The following is a 24,271-nucleotide window of genomic DNA, read 5'->3' on the forward strand; positions in this document are numbered from 1 at the left end:
TGTGCACGTACGGACAGACAGACGCACACACGGACAGACGAAGTGGCGACTATATGCTCCCCCAAAAATTTATTTTGGGGGAGCATAAAAATCAAAGCGCTGAAGGCACTGTAGGTGTTCGCTGTTAAAAAATGTTGTCCTTGATAAGCTTGTGCGCATTGCACAGGCTAATCAGTATGCACAGGCTAATCTTATTTGACATGTATTAAGCTCCGTTTTCCCTGAAAGCAGCCAATATGTACAGATTTCAATGATAAACACTAGACTGGTCAATCTCGTCTTACAAGCTGTTAAACACTATTAGTCATATAAACCCTCTGCAGTGTACCAGTGGGGAACTATAAACAGTCAAATGTGGTGGTTATCTTTCCTAGCAGACGCTCTATATAGCATTTGTCGTCTGCTGCAACAGGCAGTGGTTGTCTTTCCATACCATACCTAAGGCTTCTAAGCACATACTGATTTGCAAAATATGGTCTGTAACATTAGTGTGAGATAATGCTCACACTAAAAACTATTTAATTCTTCTTTATATGGTCATTTTACAATAACGATAGAACATGAAATAATTCAAAATTTATTGCATCCTGAACTCAAAATAATACTGCACTTAATAACTGAAAAGACCAAATACGTTACAGTACAACTACTGGTTCTGCCAGTATTACAAATTCCACGCTAATTTGTTTCATTCTTGAGAAACATTTAGTTCTTTAAAAATTTACCTCATAGTAAAAGTTGAAGTCAGACTACTTTTCAGTTCAGTAGGAGCTAGGGTAAATTAAATTCCCACCTATAAATAGGTTTTAGACAATGTAAGACAAAATAAATTTTAAAAATCAGCTGTTAATGCTACAGATAATAATAACAGTACGCTAATAAATGCCTGTGTACATTTTGTCAAGGCAGTCTGCACACAAGCATAAATAGAATAATCATTAACAATAATACAAAAATCAATATTGTTTTTTGTATAGCAGCACATTCAAAAAACATTATGCAGCAATAAACAGTTAGGAGGCTGTTTAGATAACATGTCATTCAAAACATTTAAACCTGTACCCAAAACAAAGACATTACTTAATTAAATTAACTATGCTTTTTTCATTTTATTTCCCTTTTCCACAATGTCTTCAACTCTTAATGTTTACCTGTTTCACAAACTTAAGAAAAATACAAAATAAAGTAATCATGAATTTACAATCCTAGTAACCGCTACCACTTTGATTTGGCACCAAATTTAAAATTGGTACAAACTTGTATCTAACTGATGATAAAACTATTCATTTCAGCTCACAATTCCCACACAAGCAATATTGTTAAATCAACACCATAAAAATAAAACAGCAAATAATGTAAATAAATTGAATACCTGAATTAATATCGTAAATCTATTAACCAGATGTAGACAACATTCACTATTCAATTATATATTATAAACTCAAATACATATTTCTTTCTCCAAGTATGCACTGTCACCTTATTTTGCAAAATGCATTCTAATAACAACTACATTTCCTGGGTATTACAATTCTAGCAACAAGGTGCGGGGGTCTTCAACAGCAGATTTAATCTTTCTAAGGAAAGTGACTGCCTCTCTACCATCTATGAGTCTGTGGTCGTAGGTCAAGGCAACATACATCATAGGCCGAATCTCCACCTGGAATTCAGTTTTAATATTTTAACATCAACAAAGAATTGATTAACTCTTCATTTATATAAACAAGATAGTCATAGGCACACCTGAGACCAGAAGGAACTAAACTATTCTGAGAAGGTGGAATTCAGCAGAATGGAAGTCTTTTATTAAACATAACAAGGGCTGTTTGTAAAACATGCATGCCCCCCATATGGGCTGTCAGTTGTAGTGGCAGCCATTGTGTGAATACGTTTTTTGTCACTGTGACCTTGACCTTTGACCTAATGTAAGATATCATCCGGAAACCACTGTACTCTTTTGAGTCACTGTGACCTTGACCTTTGACCTAGTGACCTGAAAATCAATAGGGGTCATCTGCCAGTCATGATCAATGTACCTATGAAGTTTCATGATCCTAGGCGTAGGATTCTTGAGTTATCATCCGGAAACCATTTTACTATTTCGAGTCACTGTGACCTTGACCTTTAACCTTGTGACCTCAAAATCAATAGGGGTCATCTGCGAGTCATAATCAATGTACCTATGAAGTTTCATGATCGTAGCCATTAGCTTTCTTGAGTTATCATCCAGAAACCATTTTACTATTTCAGGTCACCGTGACCTTGACCTTTGATATAGTGACCTGAAAATCAATAGGGGTCAACTGCAAGTCATGATCAATCTACCTATCAAGTTTCATGATCCTAGGCATAAGCGTTCTTGAGTTATCATCCGAAAACCATTTTACTTTTTCGGGTCACCGTGACCTTGACCTTTGATATAGTGACCTGAAAATCAATAGGGGTCAACTGCAAGTCATGATCAATCTACCTATCAAGTTTCATGATCCTAGGCATAAGCGTTCTTGAGTTATCATCCGGAAACCATTTTACTTTTTCGGGTCACCGTGACCTTGACCTTTGACCTAGTGACCTGAAAATCAATAGGGGTCATCTGCGAGTCATGATCAATTTACCTATGAAGTTTCATGATCCTAGGCATAAGCGTTCTTGAGTTTTCATCCGGAAACCATTTTACTATTTCGGGTCACCGTGACCTTGACCTTTGACCTAGTGACCTGAAAATCAATAGGGGTCATCTGCCAGCCATTATCAATCTACCTATGAAGTTTTATGATCCTAGGCATAAGCGTTCTTGAGTTATCATCCGGAAACCATTTTACTATTTCGGGTCACTGTGACCTTGACCTTTGACCTAGTGACCTGAAAATCAATAGGGGTCATCTGCGAGTCATGATCAATCTACCTATCAAGTTTCATGATCCTAGGCCTAAGCGTTCTTGAGTTATCATCCGGAAACCATTTTACTATTTCGGGTCACTGTGACCTTGACCTTTGACCTAGTGACCTCAAAATCAATAGGGGTCATCTGCGAGTCATGATCAATGTACCTATGAAGTTTCATGATCCTAGCCCCAAGCGTTCTTGAGTTTTCATCCGGAAACCACCTGGTGGACGGACCGACCGACCGACAGACCGACCGACCGACATGTGCAAAGCAATATACCCCCTCTTCTTCGAAGGTTTAAACTATTATATGTGATTTCAACTTTGGACACAAAAGTAAACATAACAAAAAGCCTCTAAAGCGAACATACAAGTAGAAATGTATGTGTATACCTTGCCATTGACAGCCACTGGCCGATCAAAGATCCCATGCATGCCCAAGATGGCGGACTGGGGTGGGTTGATAATCGGTGTGCCAAACATGGAGCCAAAGACGCCTCCGTTGGAGATGGTGAAGGTACCGCCATCCATGTCCTCCACTGCAAGGTCACCAGCACGAGCCTGACACACAACCATGGGGTTTATTGACTGTCAATGTAAAACTGTGGGAGGTCACAAACAACATGGGGCTTATTGACTGTCAATGCAAAACTGTGGGAGGTCACAAACAACATGGGGCTATTGACTGTCAATGCAAATCTATGGGCCGTCTTACACATGGGGCTTATTGACTCTCTATGTAAAACTAAAGGCGGTCTAACACAACATCGCGCTTATTGCCTTTCTTTGTAAAACTTTGTGAAGTCACAAACAACATGGGGCTATTGACTGTCTTTGCAAAACTGTGGGAGCTTTAACTGGTTTATAATTGACCATGCAAATGGCAATAGAAACTTGACCATGCCACAAAACAAGGTTCCTTACCATTTTCCAATTAATTATTTGCAATTAACTATGCAATTTGAAGTTATATATGTTAGTAAGCAGCAAGTTTAGTATTATAACTTTCAGCAAGATTTGTTGTTTTATGCCGCCTTAAGCCGAAATGCCAGCCAGATTTACAGCAATCTCAGCAACTTCACAAAAAACTGGTTGAAAAATCAAATTATTTTTATGGGATCATTTGAAAATTGTATCCGTTGTGATTGGTCCTGAAAGAGTTACAATGCTGCAACAAGACGTTCAGGAAAACATTAAACAAAGTTAAAAGTACAACAAAACACATGATCAAAAGCAAATAGTATAAAACATTCAACATATCCCACAATCTTATCCTCTTCTCACCTTCTCTCCTAAAGCATTGATGGTCTTCTCAATTTCAGCATAGTTCATGGTTTCTACATTTCGTATCACAGGAACAACTAAGCCCTGTTAAATACATCATAACTCTGTAGTTTATTACATAAGTCATGTTTATAGCAAGCATTTTGGTACTTAAAAAACTGTCAATTCATTCAAATATAGACCTGTAATACAAAATTTTGATTTTCTGTTCCTTGATGGCACTTTACTATTGCTGTGATTTAATGCAACAAAAAGTAAAGTTTAGGAAAATATTATCGATTAATTAAGAATTCTCACACTTCCAAATGGCCAACCCTCAATTTGTGTTTTCCCTTTATTTTCATTACCATTTGAATGAAATTACAAATTTCACTCTTATAAACATAAATATTAGGGATGGCATCGAATACCAATATCGGTATTCGAATGTTCGCAAATTCATTCAATCGAATATTCGAATATTCGCATAAAACGGCTGGATTGATTTTCCTTGTTATGTGTTAATTTCCATTGGTTTGTAAGTTATATCCGTTTGTTAAATACGAGGCTGTTTATTAACGTTGCTATCGAATAATTGTTTCGCTGTCGACTAATACTATGACCGATACTGTGATCGGGCACAAATAGAATGAAAATTATCGTGTCATAGAATTTTATTTTTTAATGATTCCACAGATTTGTAGCAGACCGCGCATATGTAAAACTAAGTTTACACACTTTACACGTTGCGGTCTTCTTATCCACAGACCGTGTAAAGTATTCCATACTGCAGAAAGGGCTGGTGGCATTTCAGATTTGAATTATGATTCCTTAATGATTGTTTAATTTATATCATCTGATACTTTTGAGTAATTCACATATTTAAATGTCTGTTCAAACTGTGATCACAAAAACTAAATTATTATTCGCCAGTAAATTGAAGCCCTTAATTGGTACCTAATTGACAAACAACAGTTCGGACCCTTTCTTATAGTAAGTATATTGCATTGCGCGATTTGAGTAATTAACACATTTTAATGGCTGTACATACTGTGATCACAAAACTTAATTATTATTCGCCAGTCAATTGAAACTGTTAATTGGCACCCCATTGGCAAACAACAGTCGGGGCCTTTCTTAGAGCGTGTATATTGCATTGCTCAATCAACACTGATACGGGCCGCGTTATCAGTTTGACACGAAGAACGTCACGTCAAACATGTTACTCCCAGGTGATTTTGGTTGCATTTTAGTAAGCGGTTCGCAGGTCATTAAATATTGGTGAAATTACGTTTGGAAAAAAATGCGAATATCATTTTTATTATTCGAATGCTGACCATTCAATCGAATATTCGAATAATTTTGCCATCCCTAATAAATATTGATGAAGCAAGATTTATTTGAGTTTATATTCATCCATAATTTCATTATATATTCTGTATCATTATTTCAGCTAAAAAAGAGAAAAAATACCAATATCTAGTCATGACTTAGTCATTTTCAAACTGATACATGTATACTTCAACATCTTTGAAAAAAGTTATTTCTCGCCTTTCATCACTGTAGAACTTGTATTTAGGAATAACATATGTCATAACTCCAAGTACTGCAATATCTTTTGTATTCGCCGAACATTATTTTCTTGTATTTACTAATAGAAAATGCATTGTATGTCAACATTTCCCTTTAAAAGGAGCACTAAATCTGATGATCAGTAACAAATATTCACCATCATACCCAGACTCACAAGTTGCTGATCAAGAAATTACGTTCATAAAATTTAAATACCTCTAGCAGTTAAAGTTTTTGGGTGGCACTCCACACTTAAAAAGGCGAGTTTATGGGCTTCTCATGTGAAAGAGAGAGCTTAACTCACATCATAATAAATCAGATTCAAGGTTGAGATAAATGTAAATTATTGGTAAATCATGACACTTCTCAACCTTCACTTACTTTGGGTGTTGACACAGCAACACTGATATCAATATAGTCTCTATATAAAGTATCCTCGCCATCTATAACGGCATTCACCACTGGCTGATCCTGAAGTGCATACGCGGAGGCCCTGATGAAGGCAGACATAAATCCAAGCTTCAAGCCGTGTTTTTTCAAGAATGCATCCTTGTATTTATTTCTCATCTCAGTAACGTTGCTGAAATAAATTAAGACATTATGTAATGTAGGTGATTTCTTTTATGCTCCTACAGATTTGCCTCTCTGTTTGTTGTTTTACAGTTTGTTGGTAATAGGTTAATCCAAAAAGGTAAATCCAAAATGAAGCGTTTCATCTCACGTCAATCATTCTTACTACAAAACCTTAATACTTGCATACCACACCCACATCACCTGACCTCATTTTAAACTTGACATTGACCTATGTTTAGACTAAGCCTAATACAGGAGGCCAGAAATCATAGTATAACAAATAATGATTCCTACAAAGGTCTGATACTGGACAGATGATGTCTTTGAACACTTATCAACACACCCACAATCCCACCTAACCTTATTTTGACCTTGACATGAACTTACTTTTGGACTTGTAATAATATTCAAGGTCAATTTGCATGGTTAAACCAAAAATGACACATTTCGTACGATATCAATACCACTTGTTTAAAAGCTTTGACACTTGAGTAGATGTTATATATGAACATTATCAATGCAACCAAATCACCCAACCTCATTTTGATCTTAACAGTGACCTACTGTTGGACTTCAAATGGACCAATGAATGGTAATTGACCAGGCTTTCACTGGGAGCTTATACATTTAATGAGCCCAACATCTTGTTTGCTTTTTATTTCCAATCTGTGGCTTTAAGATTGGGAAAAAAACATATGTTTTAGATATTTTCAAAATGTTAAATTGTTCCATTTTTTCCATTACATACAATGTTCAACTGAAATTTTATAATATTAATGCATCTAAAGTTTCCTTTTACAAACAAGATAATGATACTATTATGTTTTAGATATTTTCAAAATGTTACTTGGTTCCATTTTTTTCCATTAAATACAATGCTAAACTGAAATTTTATATTAGTGCATCTTAAGTTTCCTCTTACTAACAGGATATTGATAATGTTTTCTTAATTTTCCTTTATGTGCCATTTTTGGGTAATGTTTTTATTTTAAAAATCATTATTTGTTGTCACTGAGAAACAGCCAATTTTGGGGGGCAATTTTCATTTTTTTTTAATCACTTATGGTACACACATTATCACTGATACTAAAAAGTCATATTCCAAAGAATATGTTTTAAACATTTAACATTTTCCAGCAAACTGGTCATCTAATACTGAAAAAAAATGTCTGAAGTCTTCAGAAACCATTAATCTTCATGCTTTGTATTATGAAAAATGGAATAGAGAGCATGGGTTTACCAAATAACTTTACCTCATGTCAATTTCATTAAAAGTTGTCAACATAGCACACGTGTTTTGGGCATCCTTCAAACGTTGGGCAATCCTCTTCCTCATTCGATTCATTTTTACCTGAAAACACGACATGGCTTTTTTTAATATCTAAGAAAAAAAGTAATTTTAAAGATATGCCACTGCAAAATAATAGTAATACATGTCCAGCAATTACAGGATGTTTTTAGTCCTATCATTCAATAAACTTTATATACTGAACTTACTTATCAATGAATCTTATCAAAAAAGCTGCTAAATGTCAATGACATATAAATCTCCTATTTATCTAAAACACCATTTTTTCTGATTGCCTGAACAATCTAGTGGGAAATTACAGGCACTCTTGCCAATCATATTATTTAACTACAGTTTAAATCTAAGATATTACATAATTAAAGTACAGCTGTATTTGTTTATTTAAAGAAGTTTCAAATGTTTATCATTAGGTTATATTGGTAAAATAATTATGTGAAAAACACCATGGAAATGAAGACAATTACTTAAATTAAGAGGTCAAAGATGTTATGGTCTTGGCATAGAAGGTTATTAAAATATTGCTACAATACAAATATGACTTTTGCTTAATGTTGAACCAGACAGATCACAGGTACCTACCCTACTTTCACCTCTAGTTCCGCCTACTGGTCCTGCCTCAGTAGCAGCCATGATTACTGGCGCAGCAGCTTTAAGTTTCACATCACCAACAGGTACTGAGGACATGGGAGCGGTTGGAAGGGGTCTTGGAGCAGGGGCTGATGTTGGGATGGGGCCAGCTGACCCCGTGGCAGAGGGCGGAGTCACAGCAGGGGGTGGGGGCGTGGCAGCCTTGGGAGGTGGCGTCTCAACCTTTGGTGCAGCTTTTGGAGCAGGTGCACTGCCACCAGCTGCATGATTTAGATTGATATAGAAACTGATAAATAGACAATTATGTAACAGTGGCCAATGCTCACATACCACACACATTGTAATATCTGTAAACCATATGTGGTCGAAACTTACAACATACTTATTGTACACTTTCCAAATTCTATGTGTTAAAAGTCATCTGAAAACTTTATAATTAAGACTTTCACACAAAAAGATCTGTAATAGTGTATCGCATATTTAATTTTATTGTAAGGCATTCTTGATTATCCAACTACCGTTTTGAACATTCATACAGATTAGAAGAAAAGAATAACATGTCTATAATAATGATATATTTCTCCAAACCTCCGACAGTAATTGTACAGATCTGTTTTCCCGCCTCCACTGTGTCCCCATCAGCAACCAAGAGAGAGGTTATAACACCTGAGACAGGACTGGGGATCTGTATAGAGGTCTGAAATACAGAAAAAAGTTGTTACAGTGCTGGTATAAAAACGCAAAAGGAATGTTAAATTTTAAGGTTTCCAAGACAAGTTGAATGCTTTCCAGCTACCATATTTACGACTTAATGCCAGCTATTTGAACTAAGGGTTCTTTCGATGGACAACCTGTTTGCAACAGAACAGGATTGAACCACATTGTACTAGACATGTGTATTTTGGGCACAGATGCCCCCACATTCCACTTTTGTCTCAAAACTCCACAAAATAGTTGTTAATAAAATAATTAATACAAATAATATATCTAAGTATGCAAAATGTCAAACTTTGTGTAAGGAAGCATAAACAAGAGCACCCCATAACGGGTGCCACGCTCTGCTGCTGGTGCGTTTTTTAATAAATGAAAGCTTTTCAGAATATTTTTTTAAGAGGTCACAGGTGACCTTGACCTTTGACCTAGTGACCCAAAAATGGGTGTGGCATGTAGAACTAATCAAGGTGCAGCTACATACCAAGTTTCAAAGTTGTTGGTTGAAGCACTTCAATTTTAGAGCAAATGTTCAAAACCTTTACAAAATGTAAAGGTTTTAGCACAAAGCGGACGACACGACGAGCTGGCTATGACAATACCTCGGATTTCCCCGAAAAACAGCCGAGCTAAAAACAACAGGATTTCACATAATAAACTAACAAACATATGTATGAAATTAGCCACAGAATTCCTGCCAACATATTGTTAATTAATTTCCAGTTATGGAATATCCCAAACAATTCCACTTGCACTTTTGAAATTCACAAGGAAAATACATGTGCTCTTTTGTACAAAATAAATTAATTGATAACCAAGTGATGCCCTAGTAAGATGATTGGATGGTATTGCAGACTTTTTTATTATGTTATAAGATGTTTATGGAAGCATCCATAATGTACAAGACATAACTAAAGAAAGACATTCCAACATACTTTGTCTGTCTCAACCTCTGCTATAACATCATCTACCTTCACTACATCACCAACAGCTGAAATGATATCCAAAAGCAGTGTTTAGCGAACAACACTTCAAAAGTTCTCTAACGCAACATAACATGGATATTTAAATTAAATGTATGAATTACATAACTACTGTTCATTGCACTTTGACCCCTGTCAAGTGTAGACCAATTTGAATTGTTCAAATACATCAATGCTGTCTGTCAATGCAACAAACAAACATGACATCAGAAATAAAGCTGCAAAATACTGTGCAATTTCCTCATATATTGAACAACAAAAATATGCACCACTAAAAACAAATCATCGACGCTTGTGACAATTTAATGTTCACTTAGGCATCAATTTATATGCATTAAATATTACCTACATTGGAATAAGTGTCATTTAATATTTACTTATAAATATTTATATTCTCATTAAATTACCAAACAGGTAGAGATTTTACCTTTTTCCCATCTGATGTCTCCTTCTGTGATAGACTCTGCAAACGGGGGGCATTTTATAGTCTGTACCTCATTACCTTACAAAAAAAAAAAGAATTATTATTCAGAAAGCATCTTTGAATTCCATAGATGCATACTTGTACCTTCCTTAACTGATCTTGTTTTAAAGTTAAACAGACATAAAAACTGTGCAAATATGATTAAATATTGAATATATAACATATTTAAACAATTTAAAACAATTATTTTTAACTCTTCTTTAAATTATATATTTAATTTCCGATTTCAAAAGAATAAATATGTATTGATTAAATTTATAAATGTTTTGATTGAACTTTAAAAAAAGATACATACACAACTTTGAAACCAGGAAATTATCTTACAAAGTGCTGATGATGTCCTAATGTAGCGGAGGCTGTAGTGAAGAGTACATGCTGTCTGTGAACTGGATGCTCTGAAAAAAGGGGAGATATGTAACTGAGGGGTAATCACATGATTATCTTAAAGAGGTCAATATGGCCACATCCATGCAGAGACAGGTATATTTTACCGATTATTACTTTTATTAATGTTTGAATTGCTACAAAATTTCTTAGTGGGATAACAAAAACTCCGATAAGAACATTAATAGTGAGTAAACTCGAGATAAAAAGCGAATATTAATACGAAAGAAACGCTTATTACTTTCTTAACGATATAGCTGGAAAGTGAGCGGCATTTCAACATTAAACAAAAATAATAAAGAAAGCGAAAAAGTACTGTTTCAGCATAAATGTTTCCATCTTGATCGTCACATAATTACCCACTCTGTGTAACATTCATGTGAAATAATTCGATGTAGCATTAAGTTATTCCAATATGCAAAAGAGAGAAGTAAAGTTAGTTTAGTACATGACATCAAGGACAAAATTGGCAAGCTGAATGAGCTATTGTCTATACATCCATGAAGTTTTATGTTGAAATCTTGCAGTGTATCTGAGATATGGCCTTGAAAAGTTTTATCAAACAACAAGAGCTGTCACCAAAGGATGACTTATGCCCCCTATAAACGCTTGATAGAAGTTATGAGCTTTTTTCAAAACCTAAACGCAGATTGTGAAACCTAAACACAAGTTCAAGGTCAAGGTAACAGGGGTCGAAATTTGTTTGCGTATGGAAAGGCCTTGTCCATATACCCATGCATACCAAATATGAAGGTTATATCTCAAGGAACATAGAAGTAATGAGCACTTTTCGAAACCTAAACACAGATTTTGAAACCTAAACGCGGACCCTAAGTTCAACGTCAAGGTAACAGGGGTCAAAATTTGTGTGCGTATGGAAAGGCTTGTCCATATACACATGCATACCAAATATGAAGGTTATATCTCAAGGGACATAGAAGTTATGAGCATTTTTCGAAACCTAAACACAGATTTCGAAACCTACATGAGTAAACGCGGACCTTTAAGTTTAACATCAAGGTCACAGGGGTCAAAATTGTTGTGCGTATGGAAATGCCTTGTCCATATACACATCCATACCAAATATGAAGGTTATATCTCAAGGGACATTGAAGTTATGAGCATTTTTCGAAACCTAAACACAGATTTCGAAACCTAAACGCGGACCCTAAGTTCAACGTCAAGGTAACAGGGGTCAAACTTTTTGTGCGTATGGAAAGGCCTTGTCCATATACACATGCAAACCAAATATAAAGGTTATATCTCAAGGGACATAGAAGTTATCAGCATTTTTCGAAACCTAAACGCAAAGTGTGACGGAAAGACGGACATACGGACGGATGGAAAGTCCGATCACTATATGACTTCCTACTGGGGGCATAAAAACAACAAAGGGCAATAACTCTTAGCTAAGAAAGTGTATGGTTATGGTTCTAACTTCTTCCCATTGATTCTACACACCCATGAAGTTTTAAGCTGTAATACTTGTATTTTCCTAAGAAAAAACAATTCAGTTAAATATTATACAATTATTGACTTGAAGGCAATTGATTATGATCTGGGTCAGTCAATATGTTTTCCTGCCAGTTTAAATCAGATCAAATTCTAAGGTCCTCTGTAGTCAACTGTTTTATTATATGACCTTTATGATGGTAATATTAAAGCATATTAAAAGCATATATGTTATGCCAAGGGTTATTATTACTGAATGATGTCAATAACAGTAAGTCAGCTGAAGCATTCACGCTACGTTTAAACTAGTCAATTTTAGCATCTAGATTTAAGCGGTAGTTTAAGACCAAACACATACTGTAATATGCTTGGAAAACTGGACTTTAACAAATATTATTATATTGTCTTTCATTTTCTAAGGCCACTGTCTTAGCCAATGAAAATGTGTTCATTCACAGATCATTTAACAATTGTGTTATTCACACACAGAAACCTTTAAGCAAAGAAGGCTAGTCTTCCATAGCTAAAAAATAAATAACATAGCAATTCACTCACCTGATACAATGAGGCGGTGTTGGTTTGTTGAAGCTTGAGACCCCTTCCATGTAAAAAAACATACAAATATACGAGTTCATTATGATATATATATGAAGTTATTTTCATTTTACAGAGTTATATTTTTATTCCATCTCTTTCCTCAAAATAAAAAATATACCATTAAATAAAGGGCCAATCCCGAGACCCCTTGAAACTTTACCATTAACAAGCAAATTCGTTGAATTGATATCCCCCGCCAATATGATTCTGGACACAAAAGTGTTATATTTGACACTCTAAGGCATTTTTTCAAGATACAAAGGGCCATAACTCCTTTATTATCCAATGGTGTACAATGCCATTTGGCATGCATCATCCTCTTATCCATATATATATACTCATACCAAGTTTCAATGAAATCCGCCAAAGCACTTCCAAGATATGGCTCCGGACACAAAAAAGCATTTTTCCAAGATACAAAGGGCCATAACTCTGTTATTAACAAATGGTGTAGAATGCCATAAGGCGTGCATCATCCTCTTATCCATATATATACTCACACCTAGTTTTATTGAAATCCGCCAAAGCACTTCCAAGATATGGCTCCGGACACAAAAGTGCCGGACAGACGGACGGAAAGACAGACGGACAACGCCAAAACAATATCCCTCCGCCTATGGCGGGGATAATAAGGAAAACTACGCTGACACCTTGCAGTCATATTTGTGAACAAAAAGTGATATTAGATATAACATTTCAGGCTATATTTTACATGCAGCAAGAAATCTGCTGGGTGATAACAGACATACCCTATGAACTATCTGTCACATCAATGGTGATAATGGTTAAAATGGAATTGACAGCTTTGGTTTAAGACCTGATGTGTTTCATTTTTGATTTACTGGTTTGTTTAAGTAAGTCCAAACAACAACACTTCGAAAATATAGTAATAGAAAATGTGTCCGAAATTTTAATGAGCTCTGAGACATACGCAGTGTTCTGCCTTGAATCTTTACTGTTGGGGACAGGGACCCTTTAGGGTAAATAAAGTGGGGACAAAAGGGAAAAATCTGGGAACACAGAAATATATTTGTAGCAGAATTAAATTTTCAGAAACTAATAACCTTTTACTTGCACTCTAAAACTGGCTTGATTTCTTCCTACAGCCAGTCCACAGGATGTAACATTCTAATTCAAATTGAACATTTTAAATAATCAACATATTATCAAAATGTTGAACAGTTACAGGTACGTAATGTCTACATCTACATCTGTCTACATCTCAGGGGTCTAGCTAGGTTCAAAATTTAGGGAGAAGTCACTTCTCCCAAAGACCAAAATAGGGAGAAGTGGCAACTTTTCGTGGAGAAATGGTACTTTTGCATCCAGGGGTCAAGCTTAGCTGAAAATTTCGGGAGATGTCACTTCTGTACAGTTGCGTCATGGGTCTTCATTTTACATGTATTTTGCGGCAAATTAAAGGAGAAGTATTTCCATTCAGCTTTCAATCAACTCTTTACTTGTCTTATACCCCTCATTAAACCGTGCCAATTATCATTAATCAGAAACAACTCATATTTCACACTTTGGGGGACAACATTTACAAATACAAACACACACTTAAGTGTTTATTTTTGTTATTGATGTATTTAACTGAGTTTAAGTAATATATTTAACACTTAACATGCTATTTATGTGATAACTGATAAGCTATTTCAATAATAGAGGCTGAAATGGGTGATGGAATTCAAAAGGCTGCATTTCATTTATAATAAGAGATGTCAAGTGTATAAAACATACATTTTTCTTATTTGTAATTGATTGTAAATTATTCTGGTACTTTTTATTTTATTTTTCCTGTACAGGTGTATCAAATAAAACTTCAATTTTAACAAAACCAGTAATATTCATAATCTTCTTACTTCCATGTAAATTTTAAGAAAATCAAGATTAAATCGAATTTATATTGTGCTACAATTTAAAAAAAATAAAAATTCATTTAAAATCTCATTTTACAGCACAGATTCCAAATCTTACCTGTGAATGAGCCCTATATTTATTGCCAGTGCTAGGTTAACTCTTCCCATTTGATCATTCCTTTGTATTGTTTTAATGGGCCATTTAACTTTGCTGAAGTATAGTTACTGGTAGCCAGCACAAGGCAATTAATCAAGGCTTCACCTATAAACAATTTTAAGAACTCTAATAGCTCCCGCCTGCGCATTTTAATGTTCAACTTTGCATGACCTGTCAATGGGGCAACTTCTGGCTGAGAATTCTTCTATGTCCAATTCTCCACATCAAATTGATTTTAATGGTCAATGTGTGGCACAAACAAACTCTGCCATAAGTCGGGGGGGGGGGGGGGGGGGGTAAATTTCCTCAATATCTCAGACATGTTTAAGTGACGTTTTAGTCATGGTTCTGAGGGCTTTTGCACTGGCAGTTGACATTTTTTGGGATATTAATAATAAGAATATATTTAAAACGAAACATTCAACGTTTCAATTATTTATTATCACGAAAAATATATTTTATTGTTCAAAATCATAATAACATATCATTGATTATTTCGAACTTAATATATATATTTCACAAATCAAAATTAGTTTCCCATTTAACGTAATAACTTTCAGCGTGTATTATGAGCAGATATTTTTGTATTCAAATATTAGTGCTATTGATGTGAAAATTCGTTAAAATCTTGAACGCAGAAATTCATTATATGGTCAAAATAATTGTAACTTGCTCTCAAATAATCAAAAACGCTTTCGCCATTTTGCATGAAACACGTGAATTTACCAACACTCGCATCGCTTGCTATTCGGCTGTTATATACATATTCGTAAATCACGAGATACCCGAGGAATATTTTCTGCATTCTGGAAAAACGTCTTATCTCATAATACTAAGCCGAAAGCAATTGTGTTTTTAATTACCGTACATTCGTAAAACATCACTTAAACATGTCTGAGATATTGAGGAAATTTACCCCCCGACTTATGGCAGAGTCAAGGCAAAAAACCAAGTTTTTCTAGCCACATTATACCCCTCGACTTATGGCCGAGGTAGACTTATGGCCGCGAATGTACGGTAATTAAAAGGTGGAGAAGTTATGTCGCCTTCATGAAATTAATTAGCGACATAAATATTCCCTTGGCGAGCAAATCGCCCACTTCGCCCACTAGCCAGACCCCTGCATCTACTGGGAATTCCCTTTCAAATTAGAATTACCGATTGTAAAGGCGTTTTCTTTTTTTAGTGCTTAATGCACAAACTGCATGTAGTTTTGTTATTGTCAAACAGTAAACAAGAAAATTCTCGAAGCCAGTTTGCTTTAATGTTAAGGGGCAGACTTTTTTTTCGTCATTGCTAAACAATTTTTTTGACTTGTTGGGGTATTATTATTATCGTCATATTTTCTAATTTTACACTGCAGAAGAAAAAAAATTCAAAATTGAGTTTGTTTTCTTCGACCGGTCACTTTCCGCCATTTTGAAAGCTGTGGAAATTTTCTTGGTATTTAGTTGTTATAATCTCAACTTACCAATGAAATACATGTAAAGTGTTATTAAAGTAAATTAACCATTTGCTGTGAAATAACGTCGCGTCCAATGAAATAATTTGTTCTAGTTACGCATTCACTCTATTTCTTTACCGATTTACACATTGAATCAATTAGTTTTTATTTCTAACTCCTGTGCGCCCGCAGACCCATATACGGAAAACGGGTGGGGACAAATCTCTTTTTTTTGCGCCAATGACGCAAGGGCGCATCCACGGCAGAACACTGCATACGTCTTAACTATTTTTATACCTCACCAGAACACTTGCTATTATATAACTTATCATGTAAATGTTTTGTTGTAAAATTCCACAACATTAAAGCCACACAATTTGCCTCTGTCAGACTTTGAAATGAAATACATGTTAATCAATATATAGAGATGCAATATGAAAGTGTGCAAAATTGTCATTAAATCTATAGCCTAGTTAGCAAGTTATTTATTATTTTTCAAACAGTACCGCTTTTAAAACCAAAAGTAGGATTTCTATAAGAACGTATTCGTCAATTTTGACAAACGTTTCAAACGCAAAAAAGACAGATTTCTTCCTTGTAACAACCAGATATATTCTAATTGGCATAGATAAAATTAAATCTATAGCCTAGTTAGCAAGTAATTTATAATGTTTCAAATGGTACCGCTTTTAAAACCGAAAGTAAGATTGCTAGACATACATGTATACGTCCATTTCGACAAACACTTTTTTTTTAAGTTTTAAAGCGCAAAAAACCACCATCTATTAATTCTAATTAGCAAAGATAAAATATGTTTATGATTTATACATTAATTTACTATTCCAAATAAGTTGTGCGGCTTTAAAAATGTATTTACCTTTGTGTATATGCCCCTGGTATGGACGAAACTGAAATGATAAGAGAATTTTCATAATAACAAAACTTTGATGGTACAAAAAAACATTAAATGAAATAAACCATCTGAGATGTGTCTTGGCAGAAGTCCCATAGCCAATACCTGGCACAAGGTCTGGTAATCTTGTAACTATTACTACTCTAGGTTCAATTACTGGCCAGTGAACTACAAATCAGAGCTGGCCCTAAAATGTACCTGCCATGAGGGCTAGTATCTTCCATTTTCCTCCTAAGAAGATCATTAAATATGTCAGTAAAAATTCTTTACATGCTGTATGCTTTATTAATTAAATTGTTCAAATGCTCTTATTCATTTTTGTTGGATAATTTGATAAAAGCTTCATTCTGATATTTGCAAAACAACTTTCAGTCCCAGACTGCATCATCGCAAAAATTGAGAACATAACTCTTGGTTTCTGTATTTTTTAACAACTTAATTCTGACCAGGATGCTTATTCAATGAATATTGGTGTTAAATCTATAATTCTATCAGCTACATGTACCAATAGCCAGTCCAAATGCCAGTTCCCTATCTCGATGCCCCCTTTAGAATTACATTAACACAAACTTTCTGTTGTTCTTATCATTAATATCAGTTAACATCTGAAAATATGGAACAATACGCTTATGGAATGCCTGAATTTTTACAAGACATTTAAGAACAAGAGCTGTCACCATAGGATGACTTATGCCTCCTATAAACGCTTGATATAAGTTATGAGCTTTTTTCTAAACCTAAACGAAGATTTTGAAACCTAAACGCGGACCCTCAGTTCAAGGTCAAGGTCACAGGGGTCAAAATTTGTGTGCGTATGGAAAGGCCTTGTCCAAATACACATGCATGCCAAATATGAAATTGCTATCTGAAGCGTAATAGAAGTTATGAGCATTTTTCGAAACCTAAACGCAAAGTGTGACGGACAAACGAACAGACAGACGGACAGTCCGATCACTATATGCACTCCTTCGGGCTTCGGGGGCATAAAAGTACCATTTAAATACATGAACTATCAATATAACCAAGGGATACAATTGTCAAGAGCCCTGAAGTTGAACAACACCATGGCTTGAGTAGAATTAAAAATGTGCTTCCAAAAGCAATAAATACACCAATACCTGCTAAGCTGTGTAACAACAGCCTAGACCTTTTAGTTTATATATCAAAACAATAGATGTGTTTATCAGAAACACAATGCCCCCTTCTGCGCCGCTTTAAAGCCATATATTTGACGTTTGACCTTGAAGGATGACATGGAACTTTCACCACTCAAAATGTGCAGCTCCATGAGGTACACATGCATGCCAAATATGAAGTTGCTATCTGAAGCAACATAGAAGTTATGAGCATTTTTCGAAACCTAAACGTGAAACCTTAATGCAAAGTGTAACGGGAGGACAGACAGACGGACGGATGGTCCGATCACTATATGCCCTCCTTCGGGGGCATAAAAAAAAGTTAACAGCTCTAAACATGTCAATGGTTTAATTTGAAACAAAAATTCATAAAACAATGAAATTATCCAAATGAGACACGGGTGTGCAACTCACATTTCACACATTTAGTACCATATTAAGCAAATGTTATCTTTTTATTGATAACCCAAAGTCAAAGTTTGAATCAAAGTAAACATCTTTTTTATTGCATATATCTGCATGTGTAGCATGTCTAACCATAGTATCGGCCCTTTTAATGAATACATAAGAAATTTGGAAGTGAACAAATGCATGTGTTATATGTCAATCTAAAGTCAGTGTGTATTCTTGGACATACATGTAACAACGAAAACTGCATTTAAATTGGCAATGTTTTGACAAAATACTGGCAAGCCTTAGCTCCCTTTAGTACATATAATCTGGTTCATGTACCGGCCCTCTCATAGTATCGGCCCTTCTGATTGGTTGCTAAGATTTGTTACTATGCGCATGTGCTTGTTCTTAAAAAGTATTTAAATGGAAAAACAAAACTCTTGCTCATGTTGTACTTAAAATATTTTTACATTTTACTCAAAAATAAGTGCCATATAATACATTTGATAAAACTACTATTAATCCATAAACAAACAAACATAATTTTGTGTTGTGTAATTAAAAATCATAGCATCGTCCTTGAATTATTATGACCTACTTTCCAACAAACACTGGAAATCATGAACATGATCGTCCTAATACTCATGGATATCCATCAAATGAATTACAACTTCTAAAATTTAAAAACATTACTTTTCTAGCACTTCTTGAAGGTTGTTCGTTAAAAGCACGATACAATGAGGAGGGCCGATACTATGAAAATAAGGGATATGTGTAAAAAAAAGACATTTTTAAATTTAGCATTTTCCAAATTGAATAATGTAGTGAAAGGAAAACATCTTTATCATGAATGGAGCAGCTTCTACTATTTTCTGGTTTATGCACATCAATTGTGGATAAGTTCTATAACATAATGAGAAGAAAGAAGCAAAGGAATATATACCAACAGAATAGCTTATTTACAAAGAAAGATGGCTGTTGTTTTAAAGTTAATTTGGTGTAATAATTGCTTTGGGAATTAAGTTTTTCTATTTTGTTCACACCACTGTGTTGTACATGTATAGGAAATTGAGAGTTGTATCCCTTTTTTGCATACATGCCAGACATCCCAATCTTGGCGGGACAGTCCTGCTTTGGGGTGTTTGTCCTAGTGTCCCGATGTGACACAATTTGTTCAACATTCGTAAAAAACGACCTACATTCTATAACTTCACAATAAAATTCGCTAATCAAGCTCTGTCTGGCTTAAATTACCATCGCTTTTACCATCACTAATCCCTTTATTGCCCCTATTAACAAACCATGTCTACTAGTCGAGTGATCCAGTGTTGTTTTTGACACCTTATAAGCCATCTATCTGCATATTATTTATTTTATTGGGCATACACACCATGGTGTTTTATTATAGGAGTCGCTAATTGCAAGTGATAGATGCATTGTAGTGAATTTAAAGCAGACTGCTTTTGTACTTCATGGCCCAAATCAAGTCCAAAGATATTATTGCGCTGTATTATGTGTATAATACCACCCGCAGCAAAAAACCTGTCGAAACATCAATTTGGTATATCAAACAAATTGAGCGGTGACCGATACACATTGAGGTTTCGCATAAATTTACTTTCCTTTTCAACTGATTGTCAGAAAATAATTTGAACATATCGCATCAATCTAAATTCTGTGTTAATTGATGATTGGTTGATTAACAAGAGGGCCATGATGGCCCTGAATCGCTCACCTGACTAACCAAATACAATCCCAACCCAGATTTTATCAAGATAAACATTTTGATTAAATTTCATAAAGATTGGATGAAAACTGTGACCTCTATTGTCTACACAAGGTTTTTCTAATATTTGACCTATTGACCTAGTTTTTGACCCCAGGTGACCCAAATACAATCCCAACCCAGATTTCACCAAGATAAACATTCTGATCAAATTTTATAAAGATTGGATGAAAACTGCGACCTCTATTGTCTATACAAGGTTTTTCTATTATTTGACCTTGTGACCTAGTTTTTGACCCCAGATGACCTAAATACAATCCCAACCCAGATTTTTTCAAGACAAACATTCTGACCAAATTTCATGAAAATTAGATGAAAACTGTGACCTCTATTGTCTACACAAGGTTTTTCTATTATTTGACCTAGTGACCTAGTTTTTGACCCAAGATGACCCGAATACAATCCCAACCCAGATTTCATCAAGATAAACATTCTGACCAAATTTCATAAAGATTGAATGAAAACTGCGACCTCTATTGTCTATACAAGTTTTTTCTATTATTTGACCTAGTTTTTGACCTAGTTACCTAGTTTTTGACCCAGAAGACCCAAATACAATCCCAACCCAGATTCCATGAAGATAAACATTCTTACCGAATTTCATAAAGATTGGATGGAAACTGCGACCTCTTTTGTCTACACAAAGTTTTTCTATTATTTGACTAAGTTTTTGACCTCGTGACCTAGTTTTTGACCTCAGATGACCCAAATACAATCCCAACCCAGATTTCATCAAGATAAACATCCTGACCAAATTTGATAAAGATTGGATGAAAACTGCGACCTCTATAGTCTACACAAGGTTTTTCAATTATTTGACCTAGTTTTTGACCTAGTTTTTGACCCCAGATGACCCAAATACAATCCCTACCCAGATTTCATCAAGATAAACATTCTGACCAAATTTCATAAAGATTGGATGAAAACTGTGACCTCTACTGTCTACACAAGCAAATTGTAGACGGACGCACACATGCACGCACATACGGATGCCGACATCACAGGGTCACATAAGCTCACCATGTTACTTCGCAACAAGTGAGCTAAAAACAGTGCTCGATGCGCGCACATCCTGTTGAACAATTACACATGCTTCTGTCCCAAATGGATGTCAAATAGAGGCATGCCCCGAAATTTCACATCATGGATTCATTCTCATAGTGCATGTGCAGGCCTTTTCTGCTCCATTTTGAGACGAGAGCGCCGATGGCGTTAAAAGCATAGGTGCAAGATACAGGGAAGAATGGCGTCACGTGGTATAATGTAGTTCGATATCGCCATCCGCGAATTTCTCAAATCAATAATTTCAAACAATTACCGACTATTTAAATAGATAATCTTTCCATTTACATCAGTGTTTGAAACGCTTATGAAAAATAATTACCCAAGCCTTTCAAAATTTAAGCACGGACAGATCTGTATCGAACTATTCTTTTCACAAATGAAAATAGACGCTACCCTATTCATCTGCGTCAAGAATTTGTCGTAAAACTTGTGGAAAGCGTTAGATGCAGACGTGCACAACAGATTGAGTTCTGAATACAGATTTCTGAATGCAGATTTTTATAGAAACTCCTCACAGAAGTTACTTCCCTTGCTTCGCCCGGTCAGTAACTTCTAGTATAAGGGAGGCCACTGTGTAGGAGATTGAGATTTATAGTGCAGATAGAATTGTTTTACAAACGAAATTTGTTTTAGGTTGTAAGAAGATTTTTTAACATAAAACGGTCTTAGAAAAATTCACTAAAAACAGTGTCAGCAAAAGAAGAAAACGTTAGAAAAACGTTTCCAAAAAAAAATTGTCAGAATGACCATATACTAAATTAAATAGATATTTCGTCTGATTTTTGATCAGGTAAGGCTTCATAAAGGGCAACCGATCGATGTGGATTTTCGAAATGTGGTATATACCATAAGCATAGGTGCGTAAACGCACCTATGCTAAAAACGCCACACTGGAATTTTACTGGAATGTCAAACAAGGCGTGTCAAATAATGCATGCATATGCAACCACTTACCCCTAAAAACTAATTCCAATACAATCATAATGATAAGTATTTTTCATTTATTTACATTTATTAAAACGTCGTTGTTGTTGTTGAATGGATATTTCTGTGCCTGGCTCTGTCACTGTAATTCAATGCTAAGCCGGGTTAAAGAGCGATGGGTACTTTCGTTTTCAAGTAAATCAAATTTAGAGTTAAAACAGTTGTTGCAAAGAAAATATAAACTTTTGGAATAAGTTTTTAGGGGAAAGAGGTTGCATATGCATGCATTATGTGACATGCCTCATTATTTTAAAGGAATAGGACCCAAGCTATCGATAAAGGGGAAAAACTAAAAAATATTGTTTGAAAGTCTGTCGAAGATTTATTCGGGTTGACAAACGGACTGGATATATTGCTTGGTTATCGACCGACTGTGAGTTAACGGCTGGACAGATTTTTTTTTAAGTTAACTTTTTTTGAAAGGTTGTCCAATTGCCCATAGGAGGATCAAGGGATGCTTTTGATTAAAGCTAATTTTTACATTGCAGCCCGCGAAGACAGGTCTATGATAAATTCTAGTTAATGACCTTGTTATGATTCCAATATCAGAGGGTGGGGATTTTATTTTCATGGCTCTTTGTCAATTTTTTTCTCATTAAACATGATTTTATATATTAATTTGAATATATTGGGCTCCTAAAAAAAAATTACAAAAAATACTATCCTGGGTACGTTACTTCCACCTGTGGTCCCTGCATGAATTTCCATACCCTTTATATTGCAAGTTGCAGCGTTTAAATCTGTGCACCACATATTATCCATCACAATACGTGTATGCTTGCTTTTAATCAAAGTAACGGGATTATGCAAATTAAACCATGACAAAATAAATTGCATTTTGATAGTTTGATAAGTATCTTGTATGGGTGAATATTTGATTAGGTTCCATTCTTAATAAAAAAAAATTCAAAAACACAATTAGTAAAGCAGTGTCGACAGACCGTTTATCAGTTACGTACATGTCAGACGGATGTCAACCTAAGCTGGGCACGACCTAATGTGACCCAGATCGCGATTATGAATTTGACGCACTTCAAAAGCTGTGAAGAGAACACCGTTACGGACATAAATACTTGTTTGATAATATTATTTTATTTCAACTTAATTTAAATGAATTTTTTGGCGTTGTTTCATTGTATAAAGTGATCATGAGTGGCTATTACATCAATTCCAAATTGTCAGTGACTTTATCAGAACATTAAGTGCGTAACGGTGTTAATACACATTTTAATTACGTTTTACAACTTTAAGAATTTCTATAAAATGTTTGGGTACATGTTTATATACTAAATTCTTCTTTCATTGGACACCTTTTTAAGACTTTATGATGTTAAAACACGTTTGCAGTTTTTGTTGAATCTTTATGTATATAAAAGTCTTCTTTTTATGTGGCGTAACGGTGTTGTCACATTTGTAACGGTGTGGACAGATTTTCTTATACTTTCATAATCTTGTTTATTCGCATCATGTTTTTAACTAGAAAGTATGTCAGATAAGTTCCATGTAAAATTTGTGATGTTGTTTGAAAGACAATCGGCGATATGAATACGAACTTTATTCGCATTATATTGTTTGTATAAATTTGTCCACACCGTTACGATGTTGTCAACACCGTTGCTCATTCAGTGTAACGGTGTGGAACGTAACGGTGATGACATTCGGGAATTCTGACAGAACTGATTCCAATTGTATTTATTCTCCATTTTTGTCTGATAAATTCCATGTAAAATTT

At 35.0% G+C, this 24,271-nt stretch overlaps 1 protein-coding gene across 1 annotated transcript in view; it reads right to left on the reverse strand.

Annotated features, from left to right (window-relative positions):
- Positions 1-563: 563 nt before the first annotated feature.
- LOC127871649 (dihydrolipoyllysine-residue succinyltransferase component of 2-oxoglutarate dehydrogenase complex, mitochondrial-like) overlaps positions 564-24,271 on the reverse strand; it is a 28,826-nt gene continuing 5,118 nt past the window's right edge. The window contains exons 2-13 of the mRNA XM_052414768.1: positions 17,140-17,170; positions 12,761-12,803; positions 10,694-10,764; positions 10,313-10,387; positions 9,838-9,893; positions 8,780-8,888; positions 8,183-8,451; positions 7,548-7,645; positions 6,103-6,301; positions 4,171-4,254; positions 3,280-3,447; positions 564-1,660 (exon numbers count right to left, since the gene is read on the reverse strand). Of these exons, the coding sequence (XP_052270728.1) occupies positions 1,526-1,660; positions 3,280-3,447; positions 4,171-4,254; positions 6,103-6,301; positions 7,548-7,645; positions 8,183-8,451; positions 8,780-8,888; positions 9,838-9,893; positions 10,313-10,387; positions 10,694-10,764; positions 12,761-12,803; positions 17,140-17,170 (1,338 nt within the window). The 3' untranslated portion in view covers positions 564-1,525. The remainder of the gene's footprint in view (positions 1,661-3,279; positions 3,448-4,170; positions 4,255-6,102; positions 6,302-7,547; positions 7,646-8,182; positions 8,452-8,779; positions 8,889-9,837; positions 9,894-10,312; positions 10,388-10,693; positions 10,765-12,760; positions 12,804-17,139; positions 17,171-24,271) is intronic.

Source organism: Dreissena polymorpha, chromosome 3 (assembly GCF_020536995.1).
Source record: "Dreissena polymorpha isolate Duluth1 chromosome 3, UMN_Dpol_1.0, whole genome shotgun sequence".
Classification (NCBI taxonomy): Eukaryota; Metazoa; Mollusca; class Bivalvia; order Myida; family Dreissenidae; genus Dreissena; species Dreissena polymorpha.